At 40.4% G+C, this 24,910-nt stretch overlaps 1 protein-coding gene across 1 annotated transcript in view; it reads left to right on the forward strand.

Moving 5' to 3' along the window:
* The first annotated feature begins 858 nt into the window (after positions 1-858).
* LOC127573562 (transmembrane protein 114) overlaps positions 859-24,910 on the forward strand; it is a 75,951-nt gene continuing 51,899 nt past the window's right edge. The window contains exons 1-3 of the mRNA XM_052021910.1: positions 859-1,064; positions 1,306-1,386; positions 20,463-20,600. Of these exons, the coding sequence (XP_051877870.1) occupies positions 881-1,064; positions 1,306-1,386; positions 20,463-20,600 (403 nt within the window). The 5' untranslated portion in view covers positions 859-880. The remainder of the gene's footprint in view (positions 1,065-1,305; positions 1,387-20,462; positions 20,601-24,910) is intronic.

Here is a 24,910-nt window from a genome sequence, read left to right on the forward strand (position 1 = left end):
ATCAGGATGGTCTCAGGTGTGTTTCCCTAAAAGAATCCCGCAGCCAGCATAATCAAAGACCTCCTCCACCCGGACATTCTCTCTTCTCCCCTCTCCCATCGGGCAGAAGATACAAAAAACTGAAAGCACATACCACCGGGCTTAAGGACAGCTTCTATCCCACTGTTATAGGACTATCCAATGGTACCCTAGTACCATAAGATGGACTCTTGACCTCACAATCTACCTCGTCATGACCTTGCACCTTATTGTCTACCTGTAATGCACTTTCTCTGTAGCTGTGACACTTTATCCTGCATGTTGTATTGTTTTACCCTGTACTTCCTCAATGCACTGTGTAATGAATTGACCTGTATGAACGGTATGGAAGACAAGTTTTTCACTGTACCTCGGTACAAGTGACAATAATAAACCAGTTCCAATTCTGAAACCCTCTTAGGAACACACTAATTTTTTGCTTTGTTTCTTTCAACTTTTTGGTTTAATTTTTCCACACATACTTAACAAGGATGTCGACTTCCCACTTGTCAGAACTTAGGTACTTATATAATGGAACGATGTGAGAGTTTTACTGAAATGGAAGTGAAGGCAAATACGCTGCGAGATTGCTGGGCTTTGCTCCCGAGAGATGAGCATGCGCACACACACACACCATCGCACACACACCACAGTAGTTTCAGCGAGATGCGTCTGACATCTCCACAGCGCGGCGAATAGCAGAAACAAACGAAACACAAAGAGCATTCAGCGCTGAGAAGTCACTGCATTCGCATCGAAACATCCATGAGTAACAAACAGCATCATTGTAGATTTCCCGGACTGTTCAACAAGACCACGAGTTGTCTGTGAGTTTAGCCACCCCGGTGACAGTTCATTAAGAATGAAGTTAACATTCAGTTTCCTCTCAGTGTCTGTTGCTTTGACCGGTGCGATAAGCTTCGTGTTTCTGGTGGTAGCAATTGGGACAGATTTCTGGTACATAATCGATGCCTCCAAACTGGAAACATTGTCCAATTCTACCCATCACCTCAGCTCCCATTCTGGGCTTTGGAGAACTTGCAAATGTAAGACCATTAAATAGTTTAAATATTTGAGTAATGTGATATATGCTGCCTGTATTAATTATTATTAACAACGATGTAGTTGTTATTCCAGATGTAGTAGTTCATGTGGTGTAAGAAATGTTTTCAATAATTCGTCAGGCCGTCAAACCGCTGCTTTGATTTTTTTCCTTGAGTAACAGTTTATTTTTTTTAACAAAATCTAAGTTTCATTTCACACCGTATTTTGTCTTTTTGCTTGCAGTTGAAAGTAAATGCTTTAATTTAATGAATCCATTCTGGAAAGGAAATGCAAGCTTGACAGCCTCGCAAAGACGGATTTTAAGTAAGTATTTTTACATTTTCCCATGAAATGCCTAATCACGATCATTTAAACAATGTGCGGAGTAACCGGTCTGTTCCAGCTCTAGCCAAACGCAGTGAATGCTATCAACCATAGTTTTAAATGCGAATTGACAAAAAGTTGGAGGTATTCGCGTCCTCTCCTCTGGCTGTCAGGGTAAAAAGTGGACGCCGCCGCCAAGTTTGCACGCCTGACGTGATTAAGTTCTTCCCAGCCTAGAAGGGACGTTTGTCAAAATAAGCATCATGATAAGGTTACCAACCAGTGTTCATGAGAACTGAGTGGAGTAAGTTAGTTTATAAAAAAGAAACTGAATGCTGAATAGTTATTTGGAGCAAAGATTTACTGAAGCTGGGAAGGCTAACATTTGGCTGGCTGGCTGGCATAATAGAGTTGATGGCATTTTCTGACTTTATTATCTGGTGGAGGACTGGCCAACAGGCCTGCAGAATGTGCAGTGCTCAGAGAAAGTGCTACTCCAAAGACTAAGCCTACTACACAAGAATCACCTACCCTGCACCAGCCTATGATGTCTCAGGCTCATCTGATGCATTGGAAATGAAGTTTGTCACCTGGTTCAAGAAAAGTTGTAAGTACAATCAATCATCTCTTTTAACTCTTAAATGTGTTTCAGGAAGCAATTTGATTGATTTATGGGGGTAAAGATCATACAGTACCACATAAGGTTAGTGAGATATTTAGAACAGGCCAGTGTTATCATTTAAGTTTGAAATGACCAATATGATACCATCTACACTCCCGAAAGGAAATATTTATGGGGAATCTGTACCATTTTAATTATTGAGATCACATGGGAGATATTTATAAGTTTCAATGAACATGCAAACCATATGAGACATATACAGATGATCTATTTGTGGCCAGTACCTGAGTAGAAGACAAGGCAATGCTGTCATGTAATTTTTCAGTCTTTGTTAGTCTCTAAATATCTCAGAAATGCACATTACTGTTGCAACTTACTGACTTTTTAAAAAATAATTCTTAATGCCTTCCAAATTATATTCTTATCTGACTCAAAGCGATCTCTGGATGTTCTGTTGCAAGTCTTCAAAGGACATAATTAACTTTTTGTCATGAGATATATTTTATCTTTAAAAATTGAATTTCATGTCTCTTTTTTATTGATATAATAATGTTCAGTGAACTTTCCTCTCCTGTTGCTGCTAATCTTCAAATGATCTTCTGAGGCATATCTAACCTCCTGGAAATCAAAAAAAAAAGCTGCAGATGTTGGAGGGCTAAAATGAAAATAGAAAATGCTGGAAACATCTGGCAGGTCAGGCAGCATCTGTGGAAAGAGAAGCAGTTAATGTCTTGGACCTTATGCACTTAACCTCCTGCTTACATTCTTACTATGTTATAATAAGATTAATTACAGTCTCTTTATTTCCCCAAACTCTGGAATCCTCACTTTCCTCACCCATTCCTCTCCTAGCTATTTTTAAACCTCATGTCGTGTTGGAGATGTGGTTCTGAATAGATTTGCAGGCATTCAGTACTTGCAGGCAAGGATGCCCGAAGTATGGTGGTGTGCTGTCTTCTGCACAACGTTGTGGAGCAAAGATGTTTCCTACAGTATATCTAAAACTCTTAAATCATCGCTGATTATAGACCCTTAATGATAAAATCAAGGATTCATTGATAAGTGGAGTATACTCCTCCTGCTGTAGTTATTTAAGGGAAACTTCTCTATATCTGGATAATGCCTTTACTCTCTTTGAGAATCATCGTAATATTGATCTTAGACAGCTCCTGGCTTCTTCCAGTTCCATTTCTACATAGTGCCAGGGTGGCACAGTGACACAGCAAGTAGTGCTGCTTCCTCACAGCTTCAGCCATATGGGTTCAATCCTGACCTCTGATTTCCTCCCACGTCCCAAAGACATGCTGGTGTAAGTGGGTTGTAGAGGAATCGGGTTGGAGTTGATGGACATGCGAGAGAGAATAGGTTATAGAGAAATAAGTGGGGAAATGGGATTGATGAGATTGCTCAAACAGTTGGCATAGACTTGATGGGCCAAATGGCCTCCTATGTCATGTGAAATATGATATGATAGAAATGACTTGTGTCCTCATAACACTTTATACAGACACATAACCTGGAGAAGAAAAACACAGAAAGAAAAAAAAACAATTCAATTGAATCAAAATTTATTATTCTACAGTGATAATTTCATTTTTGGTTTTGTGCACTCAATCCATTCCCCTGCTTCCCGCTCCTTATCTTACTTAAGAACCTGCCCCTACATTAATATTGGATCCAATGTGTCACTGGATTACTGTATAGTGATTATACTAAAACTATCAAGGTGGCCAAACACTGGACCCGAAACATCATTCGTCCCTTTGCCTCCACAGGTGCTGCTTGACCCACTGAGTTCTTCCAGCAATTTATTTATTTTTTGCTCCAGATTCCAGCATCTTCAGTCACTCATGTTTCCAAATTAATACTTTTTCAGTTCACTTTTTTATTTTGTGATCTAGATACTGTGAAGTATAACTGAAACAATGATAATGCTTTACCAGAGAGTATTTCAGCATTGCATACTGCCACACGAAATTAATACACAATATAACCAATGGCAGTCAACAAGTTAGTTAAGCAATGAAAATATTTGGGATGAGTAGTGGGAGACTCCCCCTCTGCCCTCTTCATTAGCATGGAGTGAAAGATGGAGATAGTCTTTAATTCAGATCAAAGTTTCCTATATATACCTCAGTGATAAAGTAAAAATAAGATCTGACACTGTTGCTAGAGCAAAGGTCAGCCCTGTGTGATAGTTCTTTGGATGAGCTACCTTTTTTCATTCTTCAATCTTTTCCTCAAAATATTTTAATTTACAGAGATTTTTGGACTATTTTAGAATGTAGTTCAACCCAGAGTAAAGGCATTGAGCTGCACCAATGTCATCTCCTTTTGTGTTATGGTTACAGCAGGAGCCAAATTCTCCTGAGCAAAATAAAAACAAATATGAAACTGAGACAAACATCACTAAGTTGCTTAAAAAGTGTGCATTTTATCTTATTTAATGGTGAAATCTCATCTAAGTTGTACAGAATAATATAAATTCACCAATCCTTGAGGGCAAACGTGAGAGAGAATGCAGATCAGAGATTCTGCATCATCGTCAAAGAGTCAGAACAATACATAGGAGGCCACTTGGCATGTTGACTTGCTGTAGAGCAAAATAGTCTGTCTCATTCCCCCATTTTATCCCTGTGGCCTGTCAGTGCATTTTTCCCCAAGTGTCCACCTAATTTCCTTTAAAAATCATTGATTGTCTCCATTTTCATCACCATGCAGATGGTGAGTTCTGTGTCATTACCACTCACTGAATAAAATGGTTCTTTTTTGCATTTCCCTTTTAGATCTCTTGGCCAAAGCTTTAAATCTGTGTCTCCTAGTCCTGTACCATTAGTTAACAGGAACAACTTTTCTTAGTTACCTTGTCTTGTCATAATCTTGTACATTTCCATCACATCTTCCCTTAATCTCATTTTCTCCTAAGAGAATGCCCCCAGATTCTTCAATATAACCCTACAGCTAGATCCTGCTCATTCTTTGAACTATTTTGATAAATCCATCCCAACCCTTCTCCAAGAACCTTTTCTTCCTTCATAGTACATGGTGACTAGAACTTGAGGCAATATTCTGGTTGCAGGGTGACCAGAGCTTTATTAAGATCCAATTAATAAGATAACTGTCCTGATTTTGTACTCAATGCTTAATATCACTATTTATGAAGCCCAGGATCCCATCTGCTTTGCAACTACTTACTCAGTATGTTCTGCCACTTTCAAAGATCAATGCATATGAACCCCTTGTACCTCTTCTTGCACACTCTTTGGAACAACACCATTAAACCTACTGTATATTGTCCCTTTCCATCCCACCTGCTACTTGTCTGCCCATTCCCCATAAACACATTTATGTCCTGTTATAGTTGATCGGTACTGTCCTCATTTTAGACCTTACATCTTTCCTTGAGCATTGTGTCACATTTACCACTTTCCACTTCTATCACACCTCCCTGTATCAAGAGAAAATTAGAAGACAATGTAAAACCCTTCCATTATGTCCACCCCCACTTGCCTCAGTTACCTGAGATACAACCGGGGATGCACTGTATTTCCCATTTGTGTCCCCTTTGGATGTATTTCTTTCCTGAGGCTAGGATGGGTGAACTTATCCCAATGCAAAGTATTTAATTATTGCTCTAATTTTTTAAAATTATTAATGCTGACCGATTTTGGTATTAAGTTGAATGCTTCTTGCTATTCTTCTTTATTTTATAGTTGAGCACAGGAGAGTTGCTTTAACCAACCGAAAACTACAACCTAAAATGGGTTCTATTTGTGTCAAATGAGACATGAGTTACGGCAATGGTAACCTGAATTCTATGGATTTATTCATTTTCATTTCCATTTGAGTTGTCATAGATGCTCAGATCTTTTTAAAACCAGATTAATGTGCTGGGGTGTTTGTGGCAAGCTGACGGAATACAAAATTGACAAAATGTTGTGGTCAATTAATTCCCTGTCAGGTAGCTTGATTGGAAGTTTTAAGTGTGCTTTTGTGCTTTCTTGAAGAAAGAAATATGACAGAAACAAGGAGCAGAATATGCCGCAAAATGGGGACATCTAATGAATCTTGATTTCAGAGCCTATACCTCGGTGAATAATGCTACATTAGATTTGGTGATGAGTAATGTGTCCAGCTTGGTTCATAATCAGACAGTAAGAGGACAATGATCATAAAGTTAGCAAATTGTTTATTAGAAAGGAAGGGTGGTTTGCTAACAAAGATTTTAAATTTAGCTTTACTTTGGAAGGTTGAGAAATAAATTGACCTCTGTAGATTAGATAAGGAAATCAATGGATGAAAAAAGTGAACAGCTGGAAGTATTTAGAAAGACATAAAGCCCCAAAGGCAAAAATTCTGATGGTATAATTAAGTAAGGTCAGACAACAAGAGAATTGAGAGACAGTATAAAACTATTGAACTTAGAGCAAGAACTTGAAAAAAGTTGAAGAATAATATTGATTCTACTGAGCAGTAGAAAATGAAAAAAATAGTAAGCTGCATAAAGGAAATATGAGAATAAATTTTGAAGAGAACATTAAGGACACGGCTAAAATGTTTGCAAGTGTATTACGAAGATTGTTAAGAGTAATGTCAGTAAAATTAGGAAATGGTAGACTTGCTGGATATTTATTTTATAATAGTCATCATAGCAGAGGATGAAAGTAAAGCACCAAAAATGTTAATAGTAAGCCAATGGAAGAAACTTATTGGGTTAATGCAAATTTAAAAACAGTAATAGAGAACATAATGAGACTGAAGATTGACAAATCTCTTGGACCAATAGCTTCTAACCCATTGTATTAAAATAAATGGATGAGAACATTATCAATGCTCTAGTCATGACTTTTCAAACCTCTCTTGATTCAGAAATTGTCCCCATGGATTGGGTGATAAAAAATGCTACTCTAGTATTTAAGAGTGGTAATAAAAAAGAACTGGAAACATATTAATTTCAGTCTAGCTTCTGTTGTTACAGAGGAAGTAAGCATTTATATAAGCATAAACTGATCAAAGAAAGCCATTTGTAAATATCAAGTAATATCTCATGAGTCTAGTTAGTAATTTTTGGTATGTGGAATGATGTAGTATGGGTGATATCTCTGGATGTTATTTATATTGATTCCCAGAAGACATTCCAAAAGGTACCAAATAGGGGATTATACAAGTGATAAGGGTGTATGATAAGGATAGGGAATTGGTTATGAAGTAGGAGGCGAGAGAACTGGAATAATGGACACATACTCAAATTGGCAAGATCAAATTCAAACTGAGATTGAATTAAGATCATACTCAAATTGGCTAGTGGTGTCCTTATGGATTTGTGTGGACGGCATATCAAGAAATTTACAAATCACTGAAGTGAAGAAATGGGGAGTTGTGTATTCATATCAGGTGGCATATCGATTGGCACAGAGAGCTACTATGGATCATTAGGAGCTTAAATGAGTGTGTCAAACTTTTGTAAATGAAGTTTAATGTGCAGAAAATGTAACGTCATTCACGTTCTACATAAGGTAAATCATGGTATTATCTAAATTGTGAGAAGCTAAAAAGCATAAATGGGCTGAGACTTTTAGAGATCCAAGTATACCATTGGTCATAGACAGGTCCAAAAATGATTTTAAAGGAGTGGAATGTTGGCCTTATCTCGATTCTGTGGTCTGGGGTTCCCACCTGCTTCAAAAAGGCATCTATTGTACCAGTGCCCAAGATGACTGGGGTGACCTGCCTCTATGATTACTGTCCGGTAGTGCTTATGTCAACCATAATGAAGTGCTTTGAGAAGTTGGTTATGGCGCAAGTCAACTCCTGCCTCACAGATGACCTGGATCTGCTGCAATTTGCCTACCACCACAACAGGTTAACTGCAGATGTGATTTGTCTAGCTCTTCACTCTGCTCTGGACCATCTGGAAGCAGGAAAACATACATCAGGCCACTGTTCATTGACTAAGCGTTCAACACAATCATCCCCTCCAAACTTATCATCAAGCTTCAAGACCTGGGCCTCTGTACCTTCTTCTGCAAATGGATTCTCAACTTCTTCATCAGCAGACCTCAATCAATGAGGATAGGTAACAACATCTCCTTCTCGCTGACCATCAACACAGGTGAACCTCAAGGCTGTGTGCTTAGCCCCCTGCTCTACTCCCTATGCACACATGACTGTGTGGCTAAGCACAGCTCAAAAGCCATGTGCAGATTCGCCAATGACACCACTATTGTTGGATGAGTCACAGATGGTGACGAGTCAGTGCACAGGAGCAAGATAGGACACCTGGTTGAGTGGTGCCGCAACAACAACTTCTTGCTGAATATCGGTAAAACTAAAGAGCTGATTGTTGACTTCAGGAAGGGGAAAGAGGGCAAACATGTGCCAGTCTACATTGGTGGATTGATGGAGGAAAGGGTCAGCAGCTTTAAATTCCCAGGAATTAACATATTGGATGACCTGTCCTGCGCCCAGCACATTGATACAATCATAAAGAAGGTGTGCCAGCACCTCTACTTCCATAGGAGGTTAAGGAGGTTTGGCTTGTCACCCAACACTCTAACAAATCTCTAAGGATGTCCTGTTGAAAGTACCCTTACTGGTTGCATCATGGTATGGCAATTTGAATGCACAGGAATGTAAGAAGCTGCAGAGAGTACTAGACTCAGCCCAATACATCACAGGCACAATCCTCCCCACCATCGAGAGTATCTACATGAGGCACTGCCTCAAGAAGGCAGTATCTATCATCAAGGATTCCCCACCATCTGGGCCATGCCATCTTCTTGCTGCTGCCATCGGGCAAGAGGTACAGAAGCCTGAAGTCCCACACCACCAGGTTCAAGAACAGCTTCTTACCTTCAACCATTCAGTTCTTGAACCAACCTGCACAACCCTAATCACTACCTCAGTTTAGCAACACTGACCACTTTGCACTACAGTGGACTTTGTTTTTTTTTGTTCTAATTGTGTTCTTTCTTATATAATTTTGTAAAACGTATATAATTAATGTTTTTCTTGCAAATAATGTGTCTCTAATGCTATGTGCCTGTGATGCTGCTACAAGCAAGTTTTTCATTGCACTTTTTCATTGTACTTGTGCATGTGACAATAAACTTGACTAGACTTGAGAGCTGGATTACAAAAGTATGGCAGTTATGTTGTTATATTAAGCTAAGTTTAGATCCCCTTCAGGATACTTTTGTTCTGGGCACCACACAAAGGATGTGAAATTTTGAACTCTCTTCCCGTGAAAAGCTATTGAAGTTTTTGGAATCAACATTGATAAGATTTGTTAGGTGATGGTGTTCAGCAATATGTAACAAAGATGGCTAAATGAGTTAAGCAACAGATCAACCATCATCCACATCATCAAAATTGACAGGCTGAACGGACTATGACTATTCTTACAACACAGGCCAAGTTGCTTCTCTCACACTCTGGGAAGTAGTTGGTGTGGAGATCCAACATCAGACTTCTTGATTTCCTTTGCCATAAGTAACTAACGCCATATAGAGATTCAGCTGAAGAGAGAGAATCTTATCAATCCTCACATGAAGATAACTCATTTACTAGCTGCAGATTCACAAGTATCAAGTACTAATTTTGCTTCAGATGTTGTCTAGAATTAAAAGAAATCTTAATTGTTTTTTTCCTTGTAAGCTCTTTCAAATGAATTTCTTGAGGTCTAATATCAGTAGCAGGGCCTCACCTAACAGATTAAAAAAATATGGATATTTGCCATTCATTTTTATTACATTAACAACAACGGGTAGAAATTATAGGTCCTCCCCAAGTTATGAACACCTGTCTTATGAACACCCCATACATATGAACGAGCATTTGGGAGACCAACAGGATGGATTTGCTGGCTGTTGCGGGGCTGCAGGCATCTTTTGCTGGATGGGAATGGGGCATTTCTCTGTGTGTTCTCTCCTCACCCCAACCTTCCCTGAGCTGGGAGCACTGAGCAGACTCACTCACTCACTCACTGAGTCTGTGAGGAGGGCTGGTGGCTGCTCTTCCCACGCCTGCTCGCACTCCTGTCACAGCTGTTTCTGAGATCTTCTCCGACACACTGTTTTTGTTCATTTCTGACTGATGAACAATTCGGTTTATGAACAGTTGTCCAGAACAGAACCCTGTTGTAACCTGGGGACTGCCTGTACTGGCAAATCAACTATGAACTTCTGATGAGTTCCCCATTACTTGTGAAGATCCACTGAAGGGATTTACAGGATAGATGTCAAAAGGCTACTTTCACTAGAATCCAGAGCTAAGAGGTATAATCTCAGAATGAAGGTTGCCCATTTAGGACTGTGATAAGGAGAAATTCCTTTACGCAAACTGCAAATCTTTGGTATTTTTTTATCCTGGAGACCTGTGGGAGCTGTCATTGAGCATACTCCGGGCTGTGATCAATACATTTTTGGACATAAAAAGTTAGGAGATATGGCTATCAGTGGAAAAGTGGATTTAAGGCATAGGATCAGCCATGATCTTATTGAATGGTGAGTCAAAAGACATTTTTCTGATAGTACTGAAGTTCTTATGGTAGAGAACATTTGGAAATTTCTATTCCTTGCTTTGAACTTGAGTCACGTCTAGCAAAAATTATATAAAGCTAGAGGGAAGCACAATACCTCACGATTAGAATGATGACTGATGTGCCTTATAATCATACTGAATTCGTCTGAAGCTTATTTATAAGGAACGGATGATCTTGATTTGCTGTTCAGAAATGAAAGCCCAAATAACTAGCACACATTAATGTAGAATTCAAATGTGCCTAAAAAGTGAATATATAGTATAGAACCGTACAGCACAAGAACAGGCCTAACGGCCCACCATGACTGCACTGACCATAATTCCATCTGCCTGCACAAGGTCCCTATCATGAAATAATCCAGAGACACAAGAGACTGCAGATGTTGGAATTTGGAGGAAGAAACAAACTGCTGGAGGAGCTCAATGAGTCAGGCACCAACTGTGGAGGCAGAGGGAGAGGTGACGTTTCTGGTTGAGACCCTGAAGATTGTTTTCTGCTCATTTATTTGGAAAATGTAATATTTATATTTCGGCAAAGTTACTTACATTTTAGCCATATATTTCTGACAGGGGATTGATTGAAATTTACACTTTTATATCAAATTAAGTAGACTTTTCTGTTCTCCTATGAGCTGAATAATATTATTCGCTGATTGCAATGGAACATGAACTGGAAGTTTTCTCTTCTCTGAACTAAGTATTGAATCTTTGTTCAATGTAATTGAATCAAGATCAACAATACATCATAAATATTACATGATAGACAACTGTGAAGTGCAGTACATTAACGTCATTGTCTTTTGATTTATGTGAGACACATCGATGAATTGGAAGGGAAAGAGATGAGAACAAAGGTACCTTTGACAACAGAGATAAGTGTACCGTAAGAGTATTGATATTGCAACGTAAATTTCGTACACTGATTGCTTGCTCCGACAATTGACAAGTGCCAAATATATAGACACTACTACTGTATTCTGAAGGAATTGGTAGATACAGGCAAATCCTGCCACGTACATTGTAAATCGTTATATATAAAATTAGGACATGTTTTGCACATGTTTTCCTTTTGCACCTACTCCCATATCAAGATAAATGCACATTAGATTACTGGGGTATGAAGATAAATAAGTTAATATCATTTTTGTCAGCAAGAGGTTTCTGAAGTAAAAAAAAATGGAATAAAGTACATGCAAGACCAAGTTCAGCAGAATTTTGGATGCTCGGGAAATCAAGGTACAGTAAAACTGTAGAGTCAATATTTATGCTATGGGTAATGGTAAAGCTAGAACAGAAAAAGTGGTCACAATATCTAACCATCCACCATCTGGGGTTAAATATAAGACAGGTTCTAAAGAGCCTTGGTATCTGATAACAGTTACCTTTAAACTTTTTGTTAGCTCAACATATTTGAGTGACTTATTTAACTTGGTGATTATATCAGTGTGAGGATTTCACAAGACTTAGAAGTGCAGGTGAATCATACGTTTCAGGATAGATTCTATCAGTTAATACGAGAAATCCGGAGCCATATTATGAGAATTTAATTCAAGGACACCATGATTAAAGTTCAGGCTGTCCTGGTTCAATCACGCTTGAAAACCCTGTTCAGCTTTCATTGCACAGAAAAAAGAAAGAGATTTGAGTGATCATCATTGTGAGGATATCAATTGTATTCCCTTCCTGACATTTAGTATATTGACTTATATGCGGGTGGCAGAGCTGAGTACAACCAGCTGTCAATATGTGTTCAGTGCTAGTGACCAAAGACAAATCTCCCTCTTGGCCTTACAATCTGGAAGAGATAGGTACAAGAGACTGTAAATGGTATAGACAGAGTATTTTGCAATAGGAGACACAAGAAAGACTACAGATGCTGGAAATCTGGAACAACACACAAAAAGTGCTGGAGGAACTCAGCAGGTCAGGCAGCATCTATAGAGGGAAATGAACAGTCGATATTTCGGGCCGAGACCCTTCATTAGGACTGGAAAGAGAGAGGGCAGAAGCCAGAATAAGGGGTAGGGGGAGGGGCAGGAGCACGAGCTGGGGGGGGGGGGGGGGTGATAGGTGAATCCAGGTGAGAGGAGGAAGTGGGAATGATGTGAGAAGCTGGAAGGTGATATATGGAAGAGGCAAAGGGCTGAAGAAGATGGAATCTGATAGGAGAGGACAGATCACCATGGAATAAAGGGAAGGAAGTGGGGAACCAGAGGGTGGAAGGTGTGGGTGACGGGCAGGTTGTGAAGGTGGGGGAGGGGAAATAGAAGGGGTAAAGGGGCCAGAGGGATAAGAGAAGACAAAAGGGGGGGGGGGGGGGAAACAGAGGGGAGTGGTTACCGGAAGTTAGAGAAATAAATGTTGGAGACTACCAAGCCGGAATATAAGGTGTTGTTTCTCTAATCTACGTCTAGCCTCAACTTGGCAGTAAAGGAACCCCACTCTGGACTTCTGCCTGCTCTGGATCTTTTCATCTCTAACTGCCGACGGGACATTAACTGCCCCGACTTCACCACACTCTTCACCTATTCTACCCTCACCCCCTCTGAATGTACTGCTCTCCACTCTGTCCACACCAATCCCAACCTCACCATCAAATCCACAGACAATGGCGGTGCTGTTGTAGTCTGGCGGACTTACCTCTACCTTGCCAAGGCCAGACAATAGCTCTTGGACACCTCCTCTTACTTACCCCTGAACCAGGACCCCACTGAGCAGCATCAGGCCACTGTCTCCTGCAGCATCACCGACCTCATCACCTCTGGATATCTCCCCTCTACAGCCTCCTTATTGTTCCCTAACCCCGCATTGCCCGTTTCTACCTCCTACAAATCTAACTGCCCTGGTAGGTCCATTGTTTTCACCTGCTCCTACCCCACTGAACTCACGTCCTCATGTCTCGAATCCATTTTGTCCCCTTGGTTCAGTCCCTTCACACCTACATCTGTGATACTTCGCATGCTCTCCACACTTTAACAAATTTCAGTTCCCCAGCCCTGACCACCTCATTTTCACCATGGACCTCCAGACCATGTACACTTCCATCCTCCATCAGGAAGGTCTCAAGGCTCTCTGCTTCTTTCTTGATAACAGACCCAAGCAGTTCCCCTCCACCACCACCCTCCTCCATCTGGCAGAACTAGTACTCACACTTAACAACTTCTCTTTCGGGTCCTCCCACTTTCTCCAGACCAAAGCTGTAGCCATGGGCTACATGGGCCCCAGCTACGCCTGCCTTTTTTTTGGCTACGTGGAACAGTCCCAGTGGCCAGCTATTTTAATTTCACTTCCCATTCCCACTCTGACGTATCTGTACATGGTCTCCTCCACTGCCAAGTTGAGGCTAGGCGCAGATGAGAGGAACACCTCATATTCCATCTTGGTAGTCTCCAACATTATGGCATCAACATTGATTTCTCCGATTTCCGGTAACCACTCCCCTCTGTTCCCCCTTCCCCCTTTGTTTTCCTTTATCCCTCTGGCCCCTTTACCCCCTCTCTTTCCCTTCCCTGGCCCTCACAACCTGCCCATCACCCACACCTTCCTCCTTCCGGTTCCCCACCTCCTTCCCTTTATTCCATGGTGATCTGTCCGCTCCTATCAGATTCCATGTTCTTTATCCCTTTGCCTCTTCCACCTATCAACTCCTAGCTTCTCACATCATTCCCACTTCCCACCCCTCCCCCACCTACCTACCTTCCCCCCTCACCTGGATTCACCTATCACCTGCCAGTTCAGGCTCCTCCCCCTCCCCTCACCTTTTTATTCTGGCTTCTGCCCTCTTTTCTTTCCAGACCTGATGAAGGGTCTCAGCTCAAAACATCAACTGTTCACTTCCCTCCATAGATGCTGCCTGACCTGCTGAGTTCCTCCAACATTTTTTTGTACTTTGCAAAAAGACTCTAGTTTAAACAAATGACTGATAACAGGAAGTTCTTAGTGTAAATAGTTCTACATAAAATATTGATGGCAAAATCCGTGGAATTGTTTTAAAAACAATGGTGGAAAGAATATCTCTGAAAGGATGAGCTTATTGGATGAAGATAACCACAAGCAATGAACAAAATTAACCACATACTGAATGTCCAGCAGAGAAAATGAGAAAGAAATCAGACTTTAACTGTAGCATCAGTCGGTAACAACTGAATGTATTCAGGACAGTTTTGCAGATTTGGAAAAATTGGATTGCTCTGGAAAATGTATACTGGAATCATGATGGATGAATATCCCACACCACAAGTCAAGTTTGCATCTCATTATCATGACTGCAACATCCACATAGTACCAATCGCACTGTTGAGTGCATTGGTGCTTTACAATGGAGAGTAATTTTGGGAGTTGCTCCCAGCAACTTGAAGCTAACATGGGCTGAATGAAGTCATGATTGCATCTCCTGAAGAGAAGCTATTCATTCCCTCAGAATGGTATCAGAAAACAGAAAGTGCTGGGAGTATTCATCAGGTCAGACAGCAGCCGTGGAGAGAGAAACAGAATTAACATTTCATGTCAAGATAAGATAAGATATCTTTATTAGTCACATGTACATCGAAACACACAGTGAAATGCATCTTCTGCATAGTGTTCTGGGGGGCAGCCCGCAAGTGTCGCCACGTTTCTGGTGCCAACATAGCGTGCCAATGATCTTTCATCAGTATTGTTTTGGATGCTTTGAGGAAAGCATGACAGAACAATGATGAAAGCAGGCACCCTGATTTTTTGACATAGATCTGAACACTCTGAACATCTTAACGGGAGGATTTGAGAGGAGAAGCGTTGCTTTCTGCCTGGAGACGCAGGAAGCCAAACAGCTATCCATTGGTAGGAAGTGATTAACATGCTTACAACAGAACTTAAGCCTTTATGACCTGGATGTAGTACTTGAAAAAGTTTAGTGATTTCAGACATGCAGTGAAAGCCAATGAACTCATAGAAAAATCTGAACTCTGAAACTTATTTTGCATTTGTGCATCAGAGATCAGGTTGTGTGGTGAGGTTTCCTTCTCCCCTATCAATCATGACTCCAATCTAACAGTTACATGCCCAGCCAACCTTCACAAGCTTATCACTACTCCAACACATAAACACATATTTCATACCTTCCCTATATTGCCAGCCATTCATGCTTGGCAAGCTTATCACCCAGAAGTATGAATATGAATCTCTCTTGCAGAAGAGCCAAACAATTGCCACCAGCAACAAAAGACTGGCAGATATTGTTACTCCTCGTTTTAGATGAGTAACTTGGAGGAGGTTTGTGCTGTCTATTACATGTGCAACTACCAGAGTCAGTGAACAGCAGGGTGCAAAATCATGAAGCCTACACGTAATCTTTCTTCTCCTGATCCATTTCCCCCTGATCCCACAATCTCTTCTGATTTCTACAGGGCTGAATTAACATCTGGCTCTACATGGCCCTGCCAATTAAGAGATCCCTGGGAAAAAGTGGCTTTACTAAGAAGCAGCTCAAGGAGAAGAAATACAACATCAGAGCTGCTGAGGGGCTGCCCAGTGTGTGACCTTACACCCAGGGTTCCTATTCAATGATGTACATTCGTAGGTCTGGATCATCCTACAACATGCCGACTTCAGCATGGTGGAGGAGAATAACATCGAAGGCCATGTTGGACTGTGAGGCTCCCTGCTCCTCAGGCAGGACTGACAAATTTTGGATTCATCTAAAACAAATGATATAGGCTGTGATAGGAGTGCTACATGCAAAATATACAGAAAGTATGGGCAGTTGCACTTTCCCAGTTTTATCCAGCTTCATTTCTCTTGTAGTTTTGTCAATCTTTGGAAATCCTATTTTATCCTCATTATTTCTTCCTTGGTTAATAGTAGCTATTTCCTTTAGATACTCTATGGCATAATGTTGATATTTGTGTAAAAAGAACTTACCCAATGTGGATTGATGTTACGTAAGTGGGAGCAGGAAGAGAGATTTGAAGCAAGAAAAGGAGGTTCAGAAGATACCAACAATTTTTCATGGTTTCAGTGTGAATGTGAGAAATGTGAAACAGCTGAGCACAAAGATTACAGAACTGGCTCTCTGTCAGTGCTTCTGACAACAAAGGCCTTCAATGTATCAATGCATCAGACTAGGAGCGGGGTGGGGGGTGGAGGCGGACAGAAGATTGTCATTGAGTTGTGCAGATGAAGCAAGTCAGTTTATTAGTGATACTGCATCATGGAATAACAATGATGACAGTGTCAGGACCTTTTAAATTGCTAAGTGTTCAGCTTCTTGTCAAAATAAGAATGCAAAAATACTCACTGCTCCTGCTGGAGTGACTGGAGGGAAGATGTGTATATTGTCTGAGGATCTGGTTTTTGTTGGCTGTACAATGCTGAATCCTCTTTGTAGGACTGGCTTATTTAGTTTGCATCTATTGAAAGTGTCTATTGTTTTCTATCTTCTTTCTATCAAAGCACATGCATTTTTTTGAAGGATTCAATTAAAAATACATCTTTGATCCATATGGGAATATGAGAGAAACCCACATTGTTGGAAGTATGTGCTGGCATTGTTACAGCATGCAAAGGCAGCAGTGACAGTTGTAGCAAGACTAGAATGGCAACCTCACTTAGGATGTCACCACCAGAGAGACATCCTTAAGCATATTGTAACAGTTAACAGATTCCTAAATTCTGAAGTGAACATGGACCTGAATTCCATGGGCATGATGAGCAATTGGAATTCCCACTATTTTGGCATTTTGGAGTTGATTGCTTGATTTGATAAATTTTTGGCAGATCATAGGGTTAAGTTCAAACCAAAGGGCAAAAGTAATCCATCTTAACAGTCGTCTTCTGAAGAATTCATTTTTTTGACAGGGCAGCTAAAGGAATAATAATAGCAGAACAGTAACAGGACAAATATTTTACAGCGATGGTAGGTTCAGAATGGGATTTATTGCGTGTTGGCCAGCTGACTTTTATATTCAGGTTTGTTAATTCAGAGGGAGAAATGATGGAATGATTTATTGGGTTTGAGGTACAAGCCGCATGCTGATTGTGTACTTACAATTGTGAGAAATTTGTATTTGGATTTTATAATTGTTGAGGACAAACATATGGCAATGATAGCAATATAATGGCATGATACATCAGTATAAAATGACCAAACCCACTTATTGCTACATTCCTTGTGTGGGCCCATTCTTTAAATGTAGTGGAATGCTATTAATGTTTTCCAGTTTCTACACTTGCTGTATGTTTTTTGCTCAGCTTGAAAATATCGCTGGAACAGGTTTTTCATAATAAGGGTAGCCATTCACTCTTGGCACTCAACAATCTGACAAACATAAGATAGAACAGTTTTGTAGATTCCACAAAAGCTGTGTCAAAACTACAATGCAATTCAACAAGAACTAGAAGGCCTGTGAAAAGATGAGAACCAAGAAAAGGAAGAGAAAGGAGGTCCCTTTTTCAACAGAATGTACGTGAATGACAACTCTGCAGAAATTCCCTGGTGTGTAGAATGGCAGGAATCTCTCAGCCCCTGTGGGAGATTTCACATGGTGGACTTGAAAGGTGTAAGGGGATAACACACCAAGTTGGTAATGGTATGATTATCTTTGATCTTCAGACGTTCTCAAACATACTGTATTATAATGTGCCAAATTCACCTTACAATCACTTTAATTGTTGCATATAAATTAATTGTTACTGTTAGTCTCTGACCAAAGCTGACATAAGTTGCATAGAACATAGAACAGTACAGCACAGTATGGGACCTTCGGCCCACAATGTTGTGCCGACCTATATAAACCTTATCCCCATTCCATCTATCCCCCTCCCTACTTCATCTCCCATAACCCTCTATTTTTCTTTTGTCCATGTGCCTATCTAATAGTCTCTCAAATGACCCTATTGTATTGGCCCCTACCACCACCCCTGACAGTGCATTCCAGGCACCCACCACTCTCTGTGTAAAAGACCTATCTCTGATATCTCCCCTGAACTTTCCTCCATGCACCTTAAACAGGTGACCTCTAGTGTTGGTCATTGCCACCCTGGGGAAAAGATGCTGGCTGTCCACTCTGTCTATGTCTCTCATAATCTTATATACCTCTATCAAGTCTCCTCTTATTCTCTGTCTCTCCAAAGAGAAAAGCCCTCACTCAACCTTTCCTCATAAGACATGCTCTCCAACCCAGGTAGCATCCTTGTAAATCTCGTCTGTACCCTCTCCAAAGCTTCCACACCCTTCCGGTAATGTGGTGACCAGAACTGAACACAATATTCCAAGTGTGCTCAAACCAGCGTCTTATAGAGCAGCAGCATTACTTCTCTGCTCTTGAACTCAATTCTCTGGCTAATGAAGGCCAGCACACCATACGCCTTCTTAACCGCCCTATCCACTTGGGCGGCAACTTTGAGAGTTCTATGTACTTGGACCCGAAGATCTCTCTGTTCTTCCACACTACTAAGAATCCTGCCATTAACCATGTACTCTGCCTTCAAGTTCATTCTTCCAAAGTGTATCACTTCACATTTCTCTGGATTGAACTCCATTTGCCACTTCTCCGCCCAGCCCTGCATCCTGTCTAAATTCTGTTGCAACCTATGACAACCTTCTTCACTATCTACTACACCACCAACCTTCATGTCATCTGCAAACTTACCAACCTATCCTTCCAGTTCCTCATCCAAATCATTTATAAAAATGACAAAGAGCAGGGGTCCCAGAACAGATTGCTCCCAAACACCACTAGTCACCGACCTCCAGGTTGAATACTCCCCTTCTACAACCACCCTCTGCCTTCTGTGGGCAAGCCAATTTCAAATCCACACAGCCAATTTTCCATGGATCCCATACCTCATGACTTCCTGAATGAGCCTACCATGGGGAACCTTGTCAAACGCTTTGCTAAAATCCATATATACCACATCCACTGCACTACCTTCATCAATTTGTCTTGTCACTTCTCAAAAAAATTCTATTAGGCTCGTGAGGCATGACCTGCCCTTCACAAAGCCATGCTGACTATCCCTAATAAGACTGCTTCTCCAAATGCTCATAAATCCTGTCCCTAAGAATCCTCTCCAATAGTTTGCCCACCACTGATGTGAGACTTACTGGTCTATAATTCCCAGGATTATCCCTTTTATCGTTCTTAAACAATGGAACAAAATTTGCCATTGTCCAATCCTCTTGTACCACACCTGTGGCCAGGGAGGATTCAAAGATCATCGTTAATGCTCCAGCAATCTGGGGTATATCCTGTCTGAAGCTGGGGACTTATCTGTGCTAATGCTTTTTAATAGCTCCAACATGCTTCTTTCTTAAAGTTGAGAAGCTCCAACATATTTGCCTGTTCTACGCTAACCTCACATTCATCTAAATCCCTCTCCCTGATGAACACTGAAGTAAAATATTCATTTAGGACCTCCCCTACCTCCTTCGCCTCCAGACATATTGTCCCCCCTTATCCCTGAGCAGCCCTACCCTCACCCTAGTCATCCTCTTGTTCCTCACATACATGTAGAACGCCTTAGGGTTTTCTTTAACCCTACTTGCCAAGGCCTTCTCATGTCCCCTTCTAGATCTCCTAAGTCCCTTCTTAAGCTCTTTCCTGGCTACCTTGTAACCCTCAAGAGCCCTTTCTGAATGTTGCTTCCTAAACCTCAAATAGGCTTCTTTCTTCCTCTTGACTAAACCTTCCACCTCTCTTGTTAACCATGGTTCCTCCACCGTACCATCCTTTCCTTGTCTCAGCGGGACAGACCTTCTAGAACCCCATGTAAGTGGTCCAAAGCTCCAAATTCTAGTATTGTTCCTTGTTATGAATTCATGACTTGGTACTAGAGCCATAATTATTGAAATAACTTGTGTATTCCCCAATTTCCAGACATGTATCTTGCTTGCTCTCTTTGGCTGAAATAGATTAGATTTTTCTTTCTCTTACAGACCTGCATGGAACATTTCTGATTCTGCTTCCACTCAGTCTAATCCTGATGATTTTTGGAGGAATAGCTGGGTTTATCAGTATTTTAGCTCGAGCCTATGCCTTACTGGTGCTGACTGGAATTCTTTTTCTTTTTGGAGGTAAGACTAACCTGAACTTACTATCTCTTTTACTTGGTTTGTTTAATTTTCTTCTTTCTTTTACTTTCTCCCCAATGTCCCCTCGCCTCATCATTTTCAACCCTGGTGTTTTCCTTTAGACCCACCACATCCTTTTGACCTCTAACTCCATCTCTTCCTCCTTTGGCTTCTGACCTCTGAATTCACTATATTCTTACTCTTTCTCAACTTCTGTCTTTTCTGCTCATATTTATAGGCACTCTCCTTTGCTTTCCATTCCAGTGGTCTCTCTACACCTGTGCTGTTGATCAATGACAAAGATAATTTTGATCAATTCATTGTAGTTCTCACCAACCTGTACCTTCTTCTAAACCAATTCCCTTTGTATCTGGCTGTTTAGAAAATTTCATCAAACATCTTACGACAGGACTTTTAGATGATAATTGCCCCACCTTTGAAGCTCCATTAGCCAAAATTTATGTGTACTTTTTGATTTGCTCAATTACTTTGATCCCCTTTTTATTTTGGTCCCCTCTCTCTCATTTAACGTCCTCTATGCTTCTTCAACTCAAGGGATTGTGAGGTTAAGCATCCATCATCCAGATCTTGATAGATTAGATCCTCAATGTCCTCTGCCAAAACCTTTAGTTATCTCTGGAGAATAAACATTACACATCAGTTTTTTTTACTGCATTACAAGTAACCTTCCTAAACCACTATTCCCTGCTTTGCCCACCCTCACCTCAAGTAAGTGTGAGGAACAGTAGGCTTTCTTTGCAATGATTAGACAGATCATCTACTCAGGCTTGCTCCCCTAGCCAAGCCCCCACCATTCCCAGATTCCATTTCCATAGCTCTGAATTTCATGTCTCTTTAACTACTTTCTCCCATGTGCTTTCATGGCTCAGACACATTCCTGACTTCATTCTGACTGAACTGTTAAATTGTTAACTGATCTCCAAAATAGCTGCCTTTTCCTTGGGCACTTTCACCACTTCCTTCTGAAAATGACATCATCACTCTTCTGCTGGAAAAGATGTCTTTGATCTCTCTGCATGGCATGTTACTACTCAATCTTTAACTTCACTTCCTTTCCGAAATGTGTTTCTGTTCCTAAGAACAGTTTCCATAACCTCTGGTTGAATCTTTCTAATCAGCCTTCTGCAACACCTACAAAGTCAATAAACCAAGGCATAAAATATCTCCCTTTGTATGCTTCGACCTCCCTGCAGCCTTCAAAATTCATCCTTTTTTCCAATCTTACGCTGTCCTATTTAGGCAGCTTGCTGTTGTTTGGTTCCATTTTCATCTGTTGGATTGATCTGGAGCATCTTTAAAAATGGCTTCTTCCCCTTCCCCACCAACATACCTCCCTCTACCAACCATGACCCCCAGGCCTCAATTTGCTCTATTACTGGAGTTCCTTCCCTCATCTATATGCTGCCATTTAGCAACCTCATGGAGCCAAGCCAATCATGGAATTGTTATAGCAGAGAAGGAGGGCGTTTGACCCATTAAGTCATGCTGACTTCTACTTGAGCAAAGCTATCAGTCCCCATTCCTCTCCTCTTTCCCCATGGTCCCTTCAAGTGCCTATCCAATTCCTTTTGAAGCTACTGAGTAATTCTGTTCCAACCTTCCCTGAAGGCATTAAGTTCCAGATCATAACTACTTACTGAGTTAAAAAATAAAAATTTCCTCACATTTCCCTTGTCTCTTTAGCCCTCTTGGCCCTTGAACATCTGCTGATGGGATCATCTTTCCCCTATTTATCGTATTTACATGAATCATGACCTCTGTCAACTCTTCTCTCAACTTTTTTTTTGCTCCAAGGAAAACAAATCTCATTTCTCTGTTCTAGATTTGTACCTGAAATCTCTTGTCCTGGGAACTATTCTAGTTAATCTTCTCTGTACCCTCTCTAAAATCTTTATATCCTTATAAAAGCATAACAAATAGAATAAACTGCACACTCCAGTTGGGGCCTAAACAATGTTTTATACATGTTCAACTTGATTTACTAACCTTTGTACTCTGCACCTCGATTTATGAATCCCAAGATCCCACTCATGTTCTTTCACCATATTGTTCCACTCACAAGTATTTATATGTGTATACACCCAAGGCTCTCTGTTTCTGAGCAATCTTTTGAACTCTGCCAGTTAGTCTCTACTATTTGTTATTCTTTCTGTCAAAGTGTATCAATTTACACTTCTCTATATTACATTTCATTTCTCATTAGTCTGTCCATTCAGCCAGCCTATCAATGTCTTCTTGCTTTTACCTTCCTTCTTCCTATTAAATACACTTACAAACTTCAAGTAATATGCAAATTTTACTCTGCACACCCATCTCTAAATCATTAATATATACAGTATATTCTACTTCTGATCTTTTAATTTCATGGGCCTCAATTCAGCTAACCAGCCATTTATGTGGGATTTTTTTAACACATGAAAATCCAGGCAGATGGCATCTGCATTCTCTTCAGCAACCTTCTCTGTTAATTCATCAAAAAATCATTTAGTTTGTGGAGAAATCTGAAACTTTCAAATTGTTTGCTAATGTCTTTCACTGGCACAAATGTTGCAACCATGGAAGAACTGCACCGTGAATGAAATGTACTTGTCCAAACATTTTTACACAATAAGGACTGAAGGGATTTCGTGAAAAATATATTAACATGGGTAGAGGATTGCTGAGAGGATAGCAAACAAGAATACATTGGTTATTTTTATGTTGGCAATTTATAAATATCTGTTCTAAGGATCAGCACTCGGGTCTCATCTGGAAAATAAACTGTGAAGCGATTGCAGAGGTTGCATATGGATTTAGACAGATTAAGTAGCTGAGAAAGGAAGTAAGGCATGCATGGAAATATGGGATTATTCAGCTTGTTGGAATAAAAGGATATTTTTCAAATAGTGAACAATTATTACATTTTGTTATTCAGAGAGATTTGGGTGCAAATTAATTGTAGATAGTTGGTGTGTGGGTACCTGCAAACAGCTAGGAAGGCAATTTGTATGTAAGTGTCTCTTGTATGCAAGATGATCTCTTCCAAAACCTACTTCTTTGATTTGGAGCCCTTCCATTTTTGTTGATTTTGAAGTGCCTCGGAATGTTTTTTTTCTTGTTGAAGGTGCAATATAATGCAAGTTGTGGTTCATAGTAATTTGACAAAAGTTGATCTGACAAGCGGAGCAAGTATTTGGGTATCACTGTTCTTTTTCCTCCAGATTTAGTTCATGGTACAACATGAATACAACAATTTGTAGTTTAGGCATTACATTTATCCTAATTGTGCCAGGGTATCTTGGAACCAAAGAAAATACTTAAAAAGGAATGTTTTACATAAACTTGCACAGTTATGGAACCATTAAAAATTAACATGCATAATATATATTAATATAGTATATAGTATATGTATTATCTAGAGGTATTATATATATTAATGGAAGAACACAATGGCATAATTAATGGTTGTTTTCAACTAGAATATTTGAATTATCTAACTGCACTCAAATTTTGCATAAAGCCTTGTTGATAGGAGAAGAGAGTCCTAACAACAGTTTGGGATCCATGGGGATACGACCAGCAATTGGGAAAGGAGGGTGCCTCACTGATCAGGAAGTGATCAGACAGTGGAGAAGATTGTTAATCAGGTTAGAATAGGTAATTGTTAATCAGGAGGGGAGATGAAGCACCACTGGCAATCAGGCAGGAAACTGGAAGTTGGGGAAGGTACAAATGAGAATGGGGAGGTAGTCTTTATTGGCAACAAGAAAGAACAAGGGATTTGTGATTGATAGAGCTTTGCATGTGGGTGTTTAGCACATAGGATTCCTTGAGGACCTCATGTGGAAAAGTACTCCTCCTCTGATCCATACTTTGGAGAAAACAGCACATCTAACCTTCCAATCCCTGTCTAAATTCCCCAAATCTAGAAAACAAAAACTATGCAGTTTAATTTCACTTGAGCACACCAATCTCCATGATATAAAAGTGGCAGGATATGTGTAATCCTCCTTCATCATGAGCAAATATGGGAATTTGAATTTGACTCTGGGTTTCTAATAATTAATGAAAATTAGCTTGGCTCAGGGAATTTGGAATGATCTCCACGTCACTGCAGGTGGATAAGCTCACTTCCCCCTCCCAAGAAAACAGCATGTGTGCTCCTGATATCAGGACTATCCATGCACCTCATGGAAGCTTAATCCTTCACGGTATCAGAGTCAACTAAATGTTAAAGTTCCCATGATGGGTCTTTTTATGTGTGAGACAGGGACATGATGATAATATCTAAGCTATCTAATTTTAGCCCCCAA

The sequence above is a fragment of the Pristis pectinata genome, chromosome 8 (genome assembly GCF_009764475.1).
Source record: "Pristis pectinata isolate sPriPec2 chromosome 8, sPriPec2.1.pri, whole genome shotgun sequence".
In the NCBI taxonomy this organism is placed as follows: Eukaryota; Metazoa; Chordata; class Chondrichthyes; order Rhinopristiformes; family Pristidae; genus Pristis; species Pristis pectinata.